Consider the following 19,212-nt stretch of genomic DNA (forward strand, 5'->3'; position numbering starts at 1 on the left):
AGATCTCTTAGGATCAACATAACAAAAGAAACGTAAGTATTTATAGACATAAATCTTGTTTAGAGGGTAGTTACAGGGATATACATACAACTGTCCAAACTTGTCACACTGGACACCCAAGATCTGTGAATTTTATTGTACATTAATATGCCCCCCAAAATGGCAAAACCTCAATGGATAGATTAAAAGGCAGATTAAACACACTGAGGAGAAAACTGAAAAGACAAAAAATTATGAAGAATGCAGAAAGGCACAAATACTAAGAGTCTTGGACAACAAAGTGAAGGTGAAAGCCCCGGGAAACTAACCTACAGAAACTGTATCTTCCAGGCTTCCTTGCCCCAGCCCCAGCTGCTCCTTTTCTCCACCAAAAGCCTGTCAGGCTGCTCTCGCCTACAGCTATAGCTCTCTCGGATTCTCCACTCTCCCTCCCTGCCCGTTCAGGCCCCAACAATGACTTCTCCATCCTCTGTGGGTCCCTTACACCGTATCCTCCCCAACCTTTGTCAACAGTCCCTTCACTAACTCTCCTCAATTATCCCTTTGAGTGTTCCTCTGCCAAGATCTTGACTGATACAGCATCCGGCAACAACTTTGAAAAATAAAGATTACAAAGAAAAATGCCAGGAAATATTCCAAATTTGTAAGTTTGTAAAATTCCAAAATTGATGAGAAACCCTAAAAACCCAATGAATTCAAACAGAATAAAAAAGAAATCATATTACTGATACCACAGTTTAACTGAAGAATTCAAAAATCAAAAGATCTTAAAAGCAGCCAAAGGAAAAAAAGATTACCTTCAAAGAAGTAACTGACTAAAAGCACAACTTCCTAAGGGGAAACCAGATTAGAGAGAAAACAAAATAACATTTTCAGAGTACTGATGGAAAGTAACTATTACCTTAGAAATGTAGATCCAGGAAACATCTTTCAAGGATTAAAATATAATTGAAGATATGTTCCTCCAAATAAAAACTTTTACTACCGAAACACACACTTCCTACACTTGATCTTAGCCAAAAGGCCGAGAAGCGATCGAAACACACACTTCCTTTAGGAAACTCTGAAGAAGGAAAATGATACCGGATGGAAAGCCTTAAATGCAAAAGATTATAGACAAATTAACTATGTGAATAAATCTAAGCAAATACTGATATTGTTTAAGTGATTAATTTGTGAAATTAAAACAGGTGATTAAGGGGCACCCAGGTGGTTCAGTCGGTTACGCGTCTGACTCTTGATTTCAGCTTGGGTCATGACCATGCAGCTCCTGAGTTCCAGACCCACACTGGGCTCTGTGCTAGCAGTGTGGATGCTGCTTGGGATTCTCTTTCTCCCTCTCTCTCTCTCTGCCCCTCCCCCACTCGTGCTGTCGCTGTCTCTCTCTCTCTCTCTCTCGCTCTCTCTCTCTCAAAATAAATAAACTTAATTAAAAAAATATGATTAAGATTCTGGAAAATATATAGCATGTAAGTCAGGAGAGGTGGTTTTAAGTTCTTGCACTGTTCTGAGACAGTATATACAGATTAACTTTAAACTAAATGGAGTACACATGCCAAAACGTCTGCCATGGTCAATAAAAGAATAAAAACAGAAAATAAAGAACATGCACATTAGACACCCAAACTATGGAAGGAGGAACAAAAGATTATCGAATTCTCAAAGAACGCAAAGGAAGAACCACACACACACAAAGACAACAAAAATATGTAATTTATCAGTAATCACAAATAAATAAGATAAACTAAACTGTAGATAAAAAACTGAGATTGTCAGGCTGGATAAAAAAAATCCAACTTCATGCATACAAAAAAACCAAAGGCATAGAAAGGCTGAAAATCAAGGCTGGAAAAAGACGTACCAAGCAAATTCTAATCAAAAGAAGTTAACGAAATTGATATAACTATGATAACAGCAGGAAAAAACCCCCAGAATTTAAGAGGGGTGCCTGGGTAGCTCAGTCAGTTAAGGGTCCGACTTCAGCTCAGGTCATGATCTCCATGGTTCGTGGGTTCGAGCCCCATGTAGGGCTCTGTGCTGACAGCTCAGAGCCTGAAGCCTGCTTCAGATTCTGTGCCTCCCCCTCTCTCTGCCCCTCCCCTGCTCCTGCTCTGTCTCTCTCTCTCTCTCAAAAATAAATGAATGTTAAAAAAAAAAAAAAAAAAAGAATTTAAGATAAAATGTTACTAAAGAGAAGTGGGTCATCTAATAATCATTAAAGGGTTCACTGAAGTAGTATGTAAATAATACACAGTCTCAAATATCAATTAAGCAAAAATGAGAGGACTACCAACAAATCCACTAATGTCTCTCTTGGTAACTGCCAGCTTATGGAGACAAAAAGATTTAACAAGCTTAATTTAAGGGACATACATAACTTGCATGTTTAACTGGATATCACACATTCTTTTCAAATATGTGCTGAACAAAAACTGAGAATATTCTAGGCCATAAGGCATATTCTAACAAAGTTTAAGTAACTGATACATACGTAACACATTCTCACAAAGCAATTAAGTTAGAACCTGACTAAAAACAAAAACTAGAAAAATTCAAAGATGAAAGAAACAATAATGGAAAACATTAAAAATGAACCCAAAAATACTTCGTTGTTTTTAAGTTTATTTATTTATTTTTGAGAAAGACAGAGACAGCGTGAGCAGGGGAGGAGCAGAGACAGAGAGACAGAAAGAATCCCAAACAGGCTCTGTCCTGTCAGCACGGAGCCTGATGCAGGGCTCAAACTCATGAAACCGTGAGATCATGGCCTGAGCCAAAATCAAGAGTAAATAAATGCTTAACCCACTGAGCCACCCTTGACCCAAAATATGGTGTAGCAAAAATCTGTGTATGCAAGTTGAGTGCAAGAGGAAAATGCATAGCTTTAAATGCTTGCACTGGAAATTAAGAAGGTTAAAACCAACAAGCTAAACCTCCAATGTAAGAACTTAGAAACCATAGCAGAACCCACCCAAAGAAAACAGAATGAAGGAAATATTAGGGAGTAGAAAATGATGAAACAGAAATTATATATACAATATGTACAATAAAGATAAAAAAGCAAAAATAAAAAATAAAAAATAAAGCAAACAAAAGTTGCTTCTGTGGAATGACTAATAAAATTAATAAAACAAGATTAATCAAGGGAGGGAGAACACAATTTATAAACAGGCAATACTAAAAAAGCTTGTAACTACCTGGGTCTTGAACGATAAAGAGATAGTGAAAAAATAACAAACAACTATATAGTGATAAACATAAAAACATATGTGATATGGACAAATTCCTAGAAAAATATAACAAAACGAACTTGAGAACAGAAAACTTGAGGGGCACCTGGTGGCTCAGTCAGTTAAGCGTCTGACTTCGGCTCAGACAATGACCTCACAGTTCGTGAGTTTGAGCCCGCATTGGGCTCTGTGCTGACAGCTCAGAGCCTGGAGCCTGCTTCCGATTCTGTGGCCCTCCCCCACTCACACTCTGTCTCTTTCTGTCTCTCTCTCTTGAGAATAAGTAAACATTAAAAAAAAAAAAAAAGAAATAGAAAACTTGAACAGTCCTGCAACTATTAGATAAATCAAATCAGTTTAAAATAGTTTTTCCTTTAAGTTCCTGATCCAGATGATTTTACCAAACAGCAGGGAATAAATCATTCCAATCCTACAACACAAATGTCCAGAGAATACAAAAGACAGAACACTCTTTGACCCATTTTAGTTAGCATATCATCATAAATATGCAGATACCAAAATCAGATGAGAACAACGTGAAACTTACAGGCAAACCTTACCCATGAACAGAGATGGGAAAATCTTGAGAGTTCACATACTAAATACAACAATGGAATTTTAAAAAAATAAAAATAATAATGTACACTGTGACCAAGTTAGTTTATCCCAGGACTACAAATCTGGGTTAACATTGGAAAACTGACGTCTTTTACCACATTAACATATTAAAAGAGAAAGCTATGTCATCACAAAAAATGCAGAAACATGTTTAATAAGATCCATGGCTAAGCTTTTCACAAAGTAGGAATAAGTGGAAACTTCCGTAACCAGATAAAAAGAATTCACAAAAAACCCTAACGAACATCACACTAATGTGGAGGCAAGAAACGCATTCCCTTAAACTATCCGCAAGTGTTGGTATACATCAGGGTCCTGTGGACTCATTTTTTTGTTTAAAGAACGTTCTTTTTAAATTATTTTTTATTAAAATTTTTTTTTTTTTTTTTTTTTTTTTTTTTTTTTTTTTTGGAGAAAGACCGCGAGAGGGCGGGAGAGGGGCGGAGAGAGAGGGAGAGAAAGAGTCCCAAGCAGGCCGCGTGCTGCCAGTGCAGGGCCCGATGCAGGACCGGATCTCACAAACAGTGACATCCTGATCTGAGCTGACCTCAAGAGTTGGGTCCCTGGGTGGCTCAGCCAGTTAAGTGTTAAGCATCTGACTTCAGCTCGGGTCGGGCCCTAACGGTTTGTGGGTTCGAGCCCCACGTCAGGCCCTGTGCTGACAGCTCAGAGCCTAGAACCTGCTTCCTGTGTCTCCCTCTCTCTCTTCCCCTCCCCCGCTTACACTCTGTCTCTCTCTCTCAAAAATAAATAACCACTTACAAAAAATTTAAAAAAAAAAAAAAAAAAAAGAGCTGGAGGCTTAACCTAGGGAGCCACTCAGGAGCCCCTAATAAGCAAGTTTTTGGTTTGTTTGTTTTTTAAGAACTATTTGTAATGCTTGCTATTTTGTAATTTTTGTTTCTTCTTAGCGGTATTAAAAAAAATTTTTTTTTTTTAGTTTATTTATTTTGAAAGAGACAGAGAGAGTCTGTGTGAGTGGGAGAGAGGCAGGGAGAGAGGGAGTGACAGAATCCCAAGCGGGCTCCACACTGTCAGCACAGAGCTCCATGCAGGGCTCAAATTTACAAACTGTGAGATCATGACCTAGCTGAAATCACGAGTCGGAAGCTTAACTGATGGAGCCACCCAGGCGCCCCTCTTAGAGGTATTTCAAAGAATAAATAGAAAATTTCCTTTTTAAAAATTAGAATAAAACTCATTCTAATTTGAAGTCACTTATGAACCTACTAGACCCTTTTCTAAGATTCATAATGGGATCTTAGCCATCTTATTTTTATTACTTTTTTTTTAATGTTTGTTTATTTTTGAGAGAGAGAAAGAGAGCAGGGGAGGGGAAAAGAGGGAGGGGGACACAGAATCCGAAGCAGGCTTTACGCTCTGAGCTGTCAGCACAGAGCCCAACGTGGGGCTTGAATCACAAGATGCGAGATCATGACCTGAGCCGAAGTCGGACGCTTAACCGACTGAGCCACCCAGGCGCCCCAGCAATCATATTTTTAAATATCTTGAAATATTTTGTCATTTCACCATTCTAAGGACTATGTCATCAGAACTCATCAATTATTCCCAACTATGTTAAGGCTAAAATAAGAACAAAATTTAAAAGTAAGAAATGATTAAATCGCCTAGAAAAGTAATGCAATAGCAAAATAAATCAACACTATTATATTAGCCTCTTTTTCTTTCTTTTTTTTTTTTTACTACCTTGCTCAGAGTAAAGCATGACCTTTCAAGAAAGGTATAAAAGAAACCTGGAAACACCATTTTAATAGTCTTTATTTTATTTTAGGTTTTGTTGAATAGTGCTGAGATTTCAGAATTCTTTCTTTTCCTCCCATAATGAGAAAGAGAAGAAAACTGACAAGACACAATTATGAGGTGAATCAGAAGATGATGCACAAAGACAAAAGAACAGCACTCTAGATGTACACAACACAGGAGCCACTGGCCACATTTAGTTGTTTAAATTAGTTTAAATTAAATTAAAAATTTAATTCCTCAGGTGCACTGGCCACATTTCTAGTGTTTAATAGCCAAGTGTTACTAATGGTTATCACGTTAGACAACACAGATATAGAAAATCCTATCACTGCAGAAAATTCTAATGGACAGACGCTATTAATGATGATAAAACTGATCATATAAACGTAATCTCCGAAGCACCTGGGTGGCTCAGTCGGTCAAACGTCTGGACTTGATCTCGGCTCAGGTCATGATCTCAGGGTTCACAGGACCAAGCCCCACATCACACTCTGTGCTGACGGTGCAGAGCCTGCTTGGGATTCTCTCTCTCTCTCTCTCTCTCTCTCTCTCTCTCTCTGTCTCTCCCTCTCTCTCTCTCTCTGCCCTCCCTGCCCCTTTGTATGCACTCTCAAAATAAACATATAAACTTAAAAAAAAATCTCGGACCCTGTGTCTATAGATGACAATGTTCCAGATCACTGGTTCTCAACCGAGGCACTGTTGGTCCCCCAGGGGATGTCTGGCAATGTCTAGAGACACTTTTGTCGTCACAACGGGGAAGTGCTGCTGGCAACTAGTGAACCAGGGTTCAGGATGCCGCTAAAAATACCTGATGCACACGGCAGACCACAGCAAGAATTATCCAGCCCGAAATGTCACCAGTGGCAAAGATGAGAAACCTTGTCCCAGTTTTCTAGAGAACACAAGAATCAATGAATGCACTATACACTTCCAAGAACAAGAAGGAAATGAGAGCATCCTCACGCAGTCAGTCATTACACAAGAATCACCTCGTTACCCAATACTCTGTAATGAGAACATGGATCAACTTGTTCCGCTCAGAGGATGTGTGACACTTTCTTTTATTCTTACCCTTTAACGAGGTCTGCATAAAAAATTGCTTGATGGAGTTTGTTAAGTGGGCAAGCGTAACAAGGCAGGTGTGTGTACAAAGGTGATGAAAAATTCACTGTCTTGATCATTCTAATTAGCGTTTACAAACCTAAAACAGTTTTAATTATGATGCGAAGGAACATGGTCACCTTCTCTTCATCAATGTTATGTGCCACCAACGTTTGCAAAAGTATCTGTTTTGATGATTCTAGAGCAAGGGTCAGAATTACAAGGTAAAACCTATTAAAGATACAGCATCTGACATCTAGCATCAGCACCTACTGCATTTTAACAGTGGCAATGCCATAACCAGAAGTGATGACAGAACCTATGAGAATTACATGAAATCTGGAATCGGTATTCACCAATCAGAAGAACGCAAAGAGACACAGGGCCACGCGCTAGACGTGTGCTGCCCAATATGGAGGTCACTATCCACCACACGTGGCTATTGACATGAATTAAAATTTTAGCTCTTCCATGCCACTAGTCCCATTTCAAGTGCTCAATGGCCACATGTCACTAGCAGCTACTGTACTGGAGAGTGCAGATACAAAACGTTTCCCTCAACCCAGAAAGCTCTGTCGGCACTACTCTAGAAGAAACTTAATCAACTGAACAACTATTTCCCGAGTGCTGACTCACAAGCTTACCTTGACTCATGTGCTTTGATGCAATGCTATCCGATACATTAAAGTACATGTGCCAGGCACTACCCTCAACACTTTCCTTTTAATGTAAGTGAAATCGTTTAATTCTCACATTAACTGCACCAGATAGATATTACGATTTTTCTATTGTAGAGACGAAGAAACAGATCCACAGAGGATAACTGACTTGCCAGATGTCGCACAGCTACTTGGAGGTTAGAGCCAAGAAGAATCCAAACAGTCTGGCTCCAGAGCTGCTGTGTTATACTCAATTTCTAAATTTCAACAATTTCTCATGTGTCTAATAAAGCAACAGGGTGACTTTTCTAATATCTCATCCAAGTAGCTTACTATCACACTACTACTGTTATCTAATTAGTCCTCTAGCCCAGCCACAAACCACAGAATAAAGACAGACCAGCTTTCTAACATTATTAATTTTATCCAGAGTGAGGTCAAATGATTTTATATTAAAACAGAGACATTATGAATCACAATGAAATTTCTGTTAACTTCTAAGGAAAAAGTTGAGAAATTTGGGGCTTCTATAAGCTATTGCAGGATACTCCCAGCTTCCCCGAAATATATATTCACTCTCCTTTACCATAAGAGTCACTGTGGCGTTAAAGACTTGTCTAGAATATTAATGTCCCCCACACCCCCTCCCAGCTTTTTGCTTATAATCTCATCATCTCTTTGCTGCACAATTTTAACAGCCTCCTAACTTGTCTTCCTACCTCACACTGCTTCCCTCAGTCAGATTTTCACATATGGAACCACAGATCTGACAAGTCACACTACTGGGGACATTCAAGCTGAATTATTGTGGCAAATAAGGCCTTAAGATAACTCAGCCCCTTGCCTGCTTCCCTAGGCTCATCACCAAGTACTCCCTTCCTCATTTATTTGTACACTTTTTTCCTTCAACAAGTATTACTGAGCAAATACTATGTGCAAACAAGCTAACACATATTAGAGTCTAGCAAAGGAGACCAACATTTATTTGTTAATCACACAAATAAATGTAAAATCTCAAATGTGCTAGGTGTTATGAAAGAACTACACAGTTATCTAAGAGTAGGACACATAAGTCTCACCTTTCAGGGAAGCTGAAGAAGGCCTTCCTGAGAAAGTGACCATGGAGAGACCTGAAGGCTTAGATGAAAGTGAAGAATATTCTAGGCAGAGGGAAAGATATATGAAAGGTCCTGAGGCAGAATGAAGAACAGGACAAAGACTGAAAGAGAGCTAGTATGGCTGATGCAGAGAAAAAGCAGAAGAAGGTTTCTAAGAAGCCGAAAAGACAAAACTTACTCAGAGCCTTGCAAAGAGCAAGCACTAATAAAACCTCAATTCAAACCTGGGTAATCTGCCTCTGAAACCTACTACTATGTTATATGCCTTCCCCTACAGCAGTCTGTTCATATTATTTCAGCCCATAAATTATTACCAAATGCTCACTATATGCCAGGCAATGTGGTTCAGACACAACCATGAGTCAATGATAAGCAAAAACAAACAGAACCCCTGTCCTCGTGAAGCTTACAATCCAGTAGTCAATTGTATAATCAAATAAATAGCATAAAATGGCAGGTGTAATAAATATCATTAAAGTGGATGAAGCTATGAAAAAATAATGTACCCTAAGAGTGGTCAGGCTACTTTGATAAAATAAACAACTACATTAAGATCTGAAGAATTAAACGTTAACTAGGCAGAAAAAGGAGAAGGGTGTTCCAAGCCAAGAGAAGACATACACGTAAGGGCCTGGAAGGAGCGTATCAAATGTGATGGCCTGAAGCCCAGCATGCTATAGCCAAAGGCCAGCTTCCTGGATGTGTGACCTGTGCAGTCTCACAGGGTCCAACCCTCAACAGGGCCCCTGGCTTAATGTGACACTCAGCTGTCACCGTCCTGAAATTCTTAATGATTTTATTTCCGAACTTGTGTTTCTTTTTTTTTTTTATTTTTTTCAATATATGAAATTTATTGTCAAATTGGTTTCCATACAACACCCAGTGCTCATCCCAAAAGGTACCCTCCTCAATACCCATCACCCACCCTCCCCTCCCTCCCACCCCCCATCAACCCTCAGTTTGTTCTCAGTTTTTAAGAGTCTCTTATGCTTTGGCTCTCTCCCACTCTAACCTCTTTTTTTTTTTTCTTCCCCTCCCCCATGGGTTTCTGTTAAGTTTCTCAGGATCCACATAAGAGTGAAAACATATGGTATCTGTCTTTTTCTGTATGGCTTATTTCACTTAGCATCACACTCTCCAGTTCCATCCACGTTGGGGCACTTGTACCCCAGTGTTTATAGCAGCACTCTCAACAATAGCCAAATTATGGAAAGAGCCTAAATGTCCATCAACTGATGAATGGATAAAGAAATTGTGGTTTATATACACAATGGAGTACTACATGGCAATGAGAAAGAACGAAATATGGCCGAACTTGTGTTTCAAAGCCCAATTTTATTTGGTAGCAAGATTATGCTTAACTAGCACCCATTAAACACATCTGCAGAAATAGGATGGCCTGACTTATAAATTAATTTTTATTCAGCTTGAGCCATGATACAGCTTTTAGTTTTCTTTGAGATAAAAAATGAACAGTCAAGAAGGCAGTCACAGATTTTAAAACACATCAATATTCAATCTTATCAGAATGATATTAATTATATGTGATTCAATGTTTTATATTGTAAAAAATTCAACCTATATGGAAACAGAAAGGACTCTTGCCACTTCCAATCCCATTCTCTAGACAGCCATTCTTAAAGGTTTAGCATACATGGGGCGCGTGGGTGGCTCAGTCAGTTAAGCATCCAACTTCTGCTCAGGTCATAATCTCACGGTTCATGAGCAGTTAGACTGCTTCGAATTCTGTGTGTCCCTCTCTCTCTGCCCCTCCCCAGCTTGCACTCTGTCTCTCTGTCAAAAAATAAACATTTAAAAAAAAAAAAAAACTCTAAAAAAAAGAATATCACCACTATTTTTATTGTACTTTTTTCCCCCAATTCCTAGTTTATTAAGTTTTACATAAAATGCTGTTAAACTTTATCAACTGCCTTTGGGGTATCTATGATTTCAAACGTCTTTTCACATTTCTCCAGATCACTGGCTATGTTCCAATTAGTGGAGTTTAACACAAATCCAACTGCAAAATACACATTTAATTGAATTTTAAATAAAAATTCCCCACTAGTTTTTTTTTAAAAAAAGAATTATATTAGTGGGTGATGGGATGAGCACTGGGTTTTGTACGGAAACCAATTTGACAATAAATTATATTTAATATAAAAAAAGAATTATACTAGTGCCAGTATTCTAATATCTAGTGCCACAGCAGACAAAACTGAAATAAATAAAAATGCTTACTCAATATAAAGCATCTTTCCAATAAAAACAAGTAAATGCTACAATCAAAATTCTTAAATTTAGGACATGTGCATCACTGATCAGAAAACAATAAAAGCACTGTACCTTATACATAGGATGGGCTCAGGAAATACCAACTGTTAAACAAATGTTCAAATATTGCCGAAGTACGGTATTTGGTTCTCTCAGACCTTCATGCAGATGTATCCCTCTACCTGAGATACCACTATCCAACTGGAAACTTCCAAACTGTCGGCCATTGACAACTCAGCTTAAGGATTACCTGTTCCAAGAGCCCTTCCCAAGGTCCCCACCTCAATCTGAGACAGCTGTCCCTCCTCTGTACTCTCACAGAGCACTACTTTAGCCTTTCATTAGGTTACTTATCAGCTGCTGATAGTTTTGCCTTTCTCCCTCATTAGACTATACTCTCCTTTCTAGACAGGTCTTTCTCCTATCTCCTTAGCACACAGAGCATTGTGCCTAGCAAACACATACTGAAGAAATGCTCCAGAATGGGTGAGTGGCCAGAGACTTAATTCCAGATCCAGAGTAGCTCTGTGACCACAGGCAAATCACTTACCATCTCTGAATCTCAGATTTTCTTTATTAAGCTTCATATCTCTTCTATTTCCTTCACAGGATTGATGTGAGAATCAGATAAGAATTTTTGGTATCGCACTACAATTTTGTAGATGCTTTCAAAATAGTAACTAGATTCCACCACAATAAAAACCATGAAAACCAGTCATGAATCTCTAATGAAAGCTGCATTTATATTTATTAAATCCATTTTGGTTTAAAAAAAATACAGTAAATTATTTTTCTATGAAGTATGTTAACATATGTACTCCATACTTTCTTATGTCAGTGCTATGCAGACTCGCGAAGGGCAATCCCCAAGAGCTCAAGTGAGCCAGGAAAACAAAACCAAGGAAATTCAAGAATATAAACAAATAAAGCACTCTTTGGGTTTATTATTCAAATGAATGTGATATTAATATTAAAAGAATACATTTTCCATTAGGATGTCTCTAAAATCAAAACACACGCTACATTTTATATCTGTTCATGTGCACACACAAAATGGAAACAAACTTCCTTTAAAATTCATTTACAATTAAAAAGAATTTTTAAATTCATTTACAATGAAGTGAACAAAGAAAAGCACAGGAACATATGGATTGTACAATTTTCACTGATGTAAAAAAAAAATACTTTTTTTATTTTGAGAGAGAGCGCACTAATGCATGCATGAGCATAGAGGGGCACAGAGAGAGAGAGAGAGAGAGGGAAAGAGAGAGAGAACCCCAAGCAGGATTCACTGTCAGCACAGAACCCAACACAGGGCTCAATCTCATGAACCGTGAGATCATGACCTGAGCCGAAAACAAGAGTTGGACGCTCAACCAACTGCACCCCCCAGGCACCCCAATCCGTTTTTTAAAAATACATTTAAAAAATGATATGTGTCCTTCTTTGGGGAGAGGTGGGAGGGGAGAGTTATGCAGCCTCAGAACATGGTCCCTGTCACCCCTTGGTCCTAGCTACAAGGTTTAGATGTGATTCTGTTAACCCTGGGGCCTACCAGTTCTACACATCCTGCGTGCTGGATGCATCTACAAACGTAAAATTGCTATCAGCATTATAGAGGCTGTGTTAGTCTTGTGCTGGTCCCATTGATTTATGATTACCCACAAATAAATATTTACATGTCGAAAAAGAAACAAAAAAATAAAAAATAAACATGACATATGCTCTTATATGCCTAGAGATTATTTTTTAATTTTTTTTTAATGTTTATTTATTTTGGAGAGAGAGATACAGATCGTGATCGGGGTAGGAGCAGAGAGAGAGGGAGACACAGAATCTGAAGCAGGCTCCAGGCTCTGAGCTGTCAGCCCAGAGCCCGATGCGGGACTCAAACCACCAACTGCGAGATCATGACCTGAGCCGAAGTCGGGCGCCCGACCGACTGAGCCACCCAGGTGTCCCTATGCTCAGAGATTTCTAATATATGCACCCAAGAAACAGAACTGTCTGAAGAGATGGAACAGGAGCTTAGGGAACTTTTACGTTCCCCTATACACCCTTCTGTGCAGCTTGAATTTTTTACTATTCAGAAGGCATCGCCAAGATTTCTAAAATTAAGAATATTTATAGCATTCTCATTAACATAAAAAAGGAAAAACTATATAATGGGTATTACAAAAGCACAGGAAAAAAGGTATACTCAAATTTAATATGGATTGCTTAAGGAGGCAGACTGAGAGTGGGGAAAGGAAGGAGAGACTCGTTATTCCATGTATTTGTGTGCGGTTGCTATATTTTAAAATAATATGTTCCAGTACTGCTGTTATAATTTTAAATAACAGAAAATGTGTCTACAACATCACATTTTCAGGTCTGTGATGTAACCTGCTAAATTCATGCAGTCAGAGATAAGACTCCTACTGCTAATAACTCCTTCTGTTATTAGCACAGAAGTATGATCCACATTACTTACTCTAGTATGCATTTAGTATCCTCTCAAAAATTCAGGGTTGGGTATCTTAAACAAAAAGCTGGTAACTGAAATCTTTTTTGGGGAAGAAATGTTCAGCACCTACTTACATAACTTTCCATTTGCACAATGTTTTCAGAATAACTTCACCTGCACAGTTACTAACCTACAAAAGTCCATCCTCACTCTAGTTTGTTCACCTTCACATTTATTTTCTAGCAAGTAACCTCGCTTGAATCAGAAGATTAAGCAGGATTTACAAGAATCTACAGAAAATGCTCCCTATCACTGTTTGAGACAGAGGAAAATCACTCTTTATGGTGAGATCTATAAGATCGATGAATATATTTTTCACTCTAAAGGTCTAATACACGATTTGGCAGCTTATCCAATAACCTAAATAGGACTGAATATAGATGTTTACAAAGAAGCAACTGCAATATCCAAAAACACATTTCAAAATTTCCCATCAAGCAATAAAATGTAACATTTACGGTATTATAAATACGCTGACTTTAAGAAGCAACATGGTTGAGTAAAAAAAAAATTTTAAGTTCTGAAACAGGAGGGATCTAGGTTCTGAATCACTCTTATCACTAATTTGTTCTGTGACCTACCTTTGGCAAGTCACTTCTACCTCTTTGAACCTCAGTTTCCCCATCTGTAGAATGGAAGGGAGAATGCTTAGACTAGGTGCTCATTGCTCAAGGTCTCTACTTCCTTAGAAAAGCTGATAAAAATCTATAAACCCTATTACCAAAAACGTATGTTGGCATCAAAAAATTTGTTTTAATTTCCTTCTGATAGCCATTGTGGACTCTCTAAGACCTGTGTACTAAATAAAGATGTCTTGAGATTCTTCCGCATACTAAAATTCGATGCCAATTTTCATAAAAGAAATCTATGGACTACCAAATGAAAAAACTAAGCAAAGTGATTGTGAAAGACATCACTAATTACTTGGAATCCCAAAACATAGTAACAACTAAAATATATAGCAATTTCCTATAAGCAATATTTCTTCAGACGGATAAATGCTAAAACCATTCACCCTTTTAAAAGGTACCTTCATGCTTAACAGTTGAGGATTTAACAATCTTAACTATTCCCAAGTGAATTAATATATTAGCTTTCTAGTCCCACTTCCCTTTAGGTTAAGAACCACAAACTGGTAACAGACAGACTTGAGTTGAAGCTCCCACTCTACCACTTTCCTCGCAAATTTGGGTAAATTACTTAGCATCTCCATGTTCCAGTCTCTTAATCTATAAAAGGAAAATGAAAGTAATAATAACCACCTCATAGTAATGATTAAAGTTAACGTACATAGAGCGCTTGGCATAGTGCCTCGCACACAGTAAGCACTTAATAAAGTGAACTGTTATTACTAGTAATAAACTGGAATACAGTTTTCATGTTGAGAAATAACGCCATAATTGTTACTTACACATTTGTGAATAGTAAGTGGAAGCTTCCAAAAACAAATTTCCTAATTTTAATAACTTTTTTTTCAGTACTTTACTCTGGAAACATTAAAAAGTATGTAAACGGATATCTACACAACATACATAAGAAGTGGTGAGATAGAGTGGAAACAGCCCCAACTTTAGAGCCAGACAGATCTGAGTTCTGAACCTAAATCATCAACTTAGTAATTATGTAACCTGTGCCACTTAAACTTTCTCTCAACCCTGGAAAGCTGTTGCCAGGATTAATAGAGTATATAAAGCATCAAACACAGTATCTGGCATGTAGTATGCACTCAATAAACAGAACTTATTACTATTCTTCTCAGCTACTGTTACAGATGATAAAACTAGCTTTGCCAAGGAAGAGGGAAGGTACTAGCAAACACAAATGCTAATTAATATTCAGGCCAGTGATGAAAGACACTAATTTTATCTTATCAATGTAAGAACTAAAGCAATGCTTTTTGGGGTCACATACTCCTTCCAGAGCCTAATAAAAACAGAGTCCCTGGCTCTTAGAAATTTTTTCAGATGTTTCAGGAAACACCATGTCAGGGATTTTAAGAACCTTGTATTAAGGGGGAATACTAGCTAGTTTTTTTCTGGACTTAACTTGCAAGAGTCTGAAAACTTTCCTCAGTTCTGTGACTAAAAGATTCACTTAGCTTTGCTCATAATGAAGCAAATATATCCTCCTTTCATTAGACTTCTCAATTTCGTTAGCTAAATTTCATGAGCTATCGGGTGTTGCGTGTGAAAACAAAACTTTATAAATCCAACTAGAAACGATGCTAGAATTAGTTCAAACACTTTTAAATGCGATGTTCGAACACATAATCCAAGCACTGAACCAAAAGGAAAAATGTTCAAAAAAATAACGAAGCTGGCTGTATTAGATTCTTGGAAAGGCTGGATCAATTCAGGCAATTTACTGAGCCTCTAACTTCCAACAAACATCTACAAACGCGGAGATCAAAACTTACAAAAACAAAGCCGAGCCAAAAAATGCATACGCAGTTTACGAGTAACTGAATATGGTTTATCCTTACTTCTACTCCCTGCGTGGATTATTTTCTTTAAATCCCTTTACTCAGCCTCCTCAAACGCCCTGGGTAAATAACCTACTCATCAAACTGTTCACTGTACAGTGTAAGAACGAAGTCAACGAGCACCTTAGATTCAGCTCTCCTTTAATGTGCGACCCACAGGGAGCTTGGTACTTAATAAAGTTTTGCCCCAATGACCTTGGTCCCAAAGATTCCCCTCCCTCCCTCCCCGTCCTCCCACGTGCTGGCGGCTGCGGTTACCCCAGAGGTGGCAGGTCAGAGAAAGAGCTTGAGGACCCGAAGGCTCGGAGGAAACCAGCGTTGCTAAGAGCACCTGGGCTGGGCTATCCCTTCCTTTGTGGCACCAACTCCCCAGCGGCGCCCACCCTGCCCCCGACCAAAGCCCTGCGGGCATGACCCGGACCTCGCTCCCCGCGCCTCGCTCTCGACCCGGTCTGCGGGGCAGGGCGTACGGTGAAGACCGTGGCACAGGAAACCCTCTTTCCTACGGCACCGTGTTCCGTCGCCCGGCTGGGGTGCCAGACACCTGGGCGATGAGGACAGCCCCGGGAGGCGGGGGGAACGAAGGCAAGAGGAAAGTCGGCTGGAGAATCCTGCGCCACGCCACCGCCACCTCCACTTCCAGGGCTCCCGGGAGGCCCTGGCCGGTCGCCGGCCCAGCGGGCGGGAAGGCCTGGCACGGCAAGGCCAGCCAGAGGCCCGCAGACGCTGGGGTACGGGGGTCGCGGTGTACTCACCATCAGAACTTTGGCCGCGTTCTCCAGCTGAGCGATCACTTCTGGGGGCCCCAGCGCCGCCGCCATCATGGTCTCTCTTCAATGACGCGCCATGCGCTGCATTATGGGAGCGGGCGCCGCGGCCGGCCAATCGCCGCAGCGACCCCGGAGCCTCACGCGCTCCCAGAGGCCGTCGCAGCCGCGGTTGACGCCGGCGTCGCGGCCCCCGCGGGCCTGACCTGGCCGCCGGGCTTGGGGCCGTGGGGAGGAGAGGAGCGTGAGGCGGGCCGCCTCGTTAGGGCGGGGGGGCGCCCGCCCTCCCGTACCGGGCGAGGCCGGGGCCGTTGGCCCGGGCGGCGACGGCCGCGCGGGGCGGGCCCCCGGGGGCTCCGGACCCGCGCATGCGTGCTGTGCGGCGCCCCGGCCTCTCGGCCGCTTCGGCCCTCGTGCCCGTGACCCGCTCGGTTCCCTCCGCGGCGAACACACCCCGCCCGGTCCCCGGGCACTGCCCTGGACGCCGCTCCGCTCTCTGTTCTCTGACCCTCACCGTGTGCATCCCGGCCCCTCCTTCCCTGTCCACGCTCCACGCTGGGTAGGACCTCACTCGGAACCGCTCTCCCCATTTCCTCTCCCGAGAGTGCGCCTCCTTTCAGAACATCACTGTCCTCGGCGCCCCGAGTCTCTGTCCCTCCTTGCGATAAAAAGGAGCATTCCAGGAGAGAACGGTTCACTCTCTTAATGGAGGTCCCGCAGGAGGCCCGTCCGAATGTCTTTAGCCGGCAGATCACTGCGAGCTCTTCCCAAGGGCTGTATCAGGCTGGAGAGAGAAAAGGCAGGAGCCCTAACCTTGACCGCCAGACTTCTTGAATTCAGAAAGAACTCATTGCCGCCTGTTTTGTCGGGTTTCAGGAATTCATCACAGTAATGCTAATTTTGGAATCCATGTTGACAGGTTCTTTCGAGTGTATAGGGATCCGACTTTCCCTCCAGTGCCTTCATCTCCTTTATTCCAGGCAGGCAGTCCTTCCTGAAGCAGCTACTTCAGTATTCAAACCAGCTTTAACTGTTAGAAAAGTTGTTTGGACGAGGGGGGTTGTTTTGAGCTGACGTCTACTTTCCTATAACACGCCTTTTGGTGCTGGTCGGCTTCCTGGGGCTACGCAGAAAGTCCGATGCATTTCAGTGTTTGTTAAATTTACTCTGTTGAAATCTGTATTTGTTCTTCCTAGTTATAAGTAAGCCATACTTTTGAGGCGTGTGTGTGTGTGTGTGTGTGTGTGTTTTAATGTCACTGCAACAGAAAGGCATTATTTTCTCCATTGAAGATCAGGTTGTGTCTTGTATTTGACGTCTCTACAACTTGAAGTTGAAAAAGGGAACGAACAAGGTTTACACTGCTTGAGTAACAAAGTACCTTTTATTTCATTACAAAAGGGTAAAGCGAACCAAAGTGCAGTAAGTGACCTTTTTTAAGAATTGTGTGAAACTAAACAATTAGCATAGTGCCTGACATATAGTAGGCACTGAATAAATATTAGACTGAGGATAGCAATCTGAAAAATGATGTAGCTGCTACAAAGAGTAATTACTGCTGATCAGTGATATCTACAAAAGTGTAGTCAAATGAATAGCTTATGACATTAAATGTTTGAGGCCTATCATGCTTCAGATCGGGCCTTGTGTTCAAAAGATTTGTGTAATTACATAAGAACGTTTCATCTAAATACTTTTTTAAAAGGGAAAGAAGAAAAAGTATTTTATCAAATGTGTTGAGTATGCTTCTTTTCAAATTAAGTTTTTTGAATTTAGAGGCTTTATAAAGTGAGTTATAGACATCTCACATTAACTGGGAGCCTTGAATTTTAGGGTAGGGTGAACAATGAAGGTGTGAAATCTCAATGTTGGCAAACAGAATTTACCTACTAATTTAGCCTCCCCTCCAATACCTGACTACTATTTCTTGATCTATTCAACAATAACACTCTCCTGGGGAGGGTTAAGAAGTGGTATTCCAGCCTACCCACATGTTCTTCCTATCCTGGAGTAGCATAGAAGGAAGTTGTGCAAATTCCAATAATTTCTAAAAGAGAAATGTTAATTGTCTAAGAAAAGGTAGATATCTGGCTGAAATATTCCTGAAATAAGAACATTTTACAAATACATACCGTCTACTTTTAGAGTACTTCTTTAACACATACGATGTCATGGGAGTCAAAATTATTCCTTCTTATTCTTCACCAAAATTAATTAGTAAAGTATACTACATACTTTTCTTTAGAAACATAGGTGTTTGGTGTTTGGTTTTTTTTAATGAAAACCAGTGGGATTTGTCATATAGCCAATGTTACTAAATGTTATATCTTTCCTTAATTAGTGGCTTTCTAGGAACATTGTGGTTTTTGTTTTTTGATGTTCATTTATTTTTGAAAGAGAGACAGGGTGTGGTTGGAGCGGCAGAGAGAGAGGGAGACACAGAATCCGAAGCAGGCTCCAGGCTCCGAGCTGTTAGTACAGAGCCCGATGCAGGGCTTGAACTCGTGAACCGCAAGATCATGACCTGAGCTGAAGTCGGACGCTTAACCGACTGAGCCACCCAGGTGCCCCTCTAAGAACATTGTTAAGTGAAAATACATTTGCTGACTATCTCCGCTGTTGACATTCCAGTGCAAAAGAAAAAGCAACTGTTGTGGATCACGGGTAATGATATTTTAAAAGTAGAAGAG

At 40.3% G+C, this 19,212-nt stretch overlaps 1 protein-coding gene and 1 pseudogene across 5 annotated transcripts in view; both read right to left on the bottom strand.

Annotated features, from left to right (window-relative positions):
* The window catches only part of XPO4 (exportin 4), a 114,483-nt gene extending 97,807 nt beyond the window's left edge, over positions 1-16,676 (bottom strand). For 4 of the 5 annotated variants that reach the window (XM_042926675.1, XM_042927170.1, XM_042926010.1 and 1 more), the window contains exon 1: positions 16,511-16,676. In XM_042926675.1, coding sequence (XP_042782609.1) covers positions 16,511-16,579 — 69 coding nt within the window. In that variant the 5' untranslated portion in view covers positions 16,580-16,676. Of the gene's footprint in view, positions 1-13,854; positions 13,879-16,510 lie in introns of those variants that run through there. The other variant, XM_042927236.1, reaches the window with a different exon arrangement.
* Positions 893-1,036, bottom strand: LOC122203130 (annotated as a pseudogene).
* Positions 16,677-19,212: the final 2,536 nt, after the last annotated feature.

The sequence above is a fragment of the Panthera leo genome, chromosome A1, assembly GCF_018350215.1.
Source record: "Panthera leo isolate Ple1 chromosome A1, P.leo_Ple1_pat1.1, whole genome shotgun sequence".
Lineage (NCBI taxonomy): Eukaryota > Metazoa > Chordata > Mammalia > Carnivora > Felidae > Panthera > Panthera leo.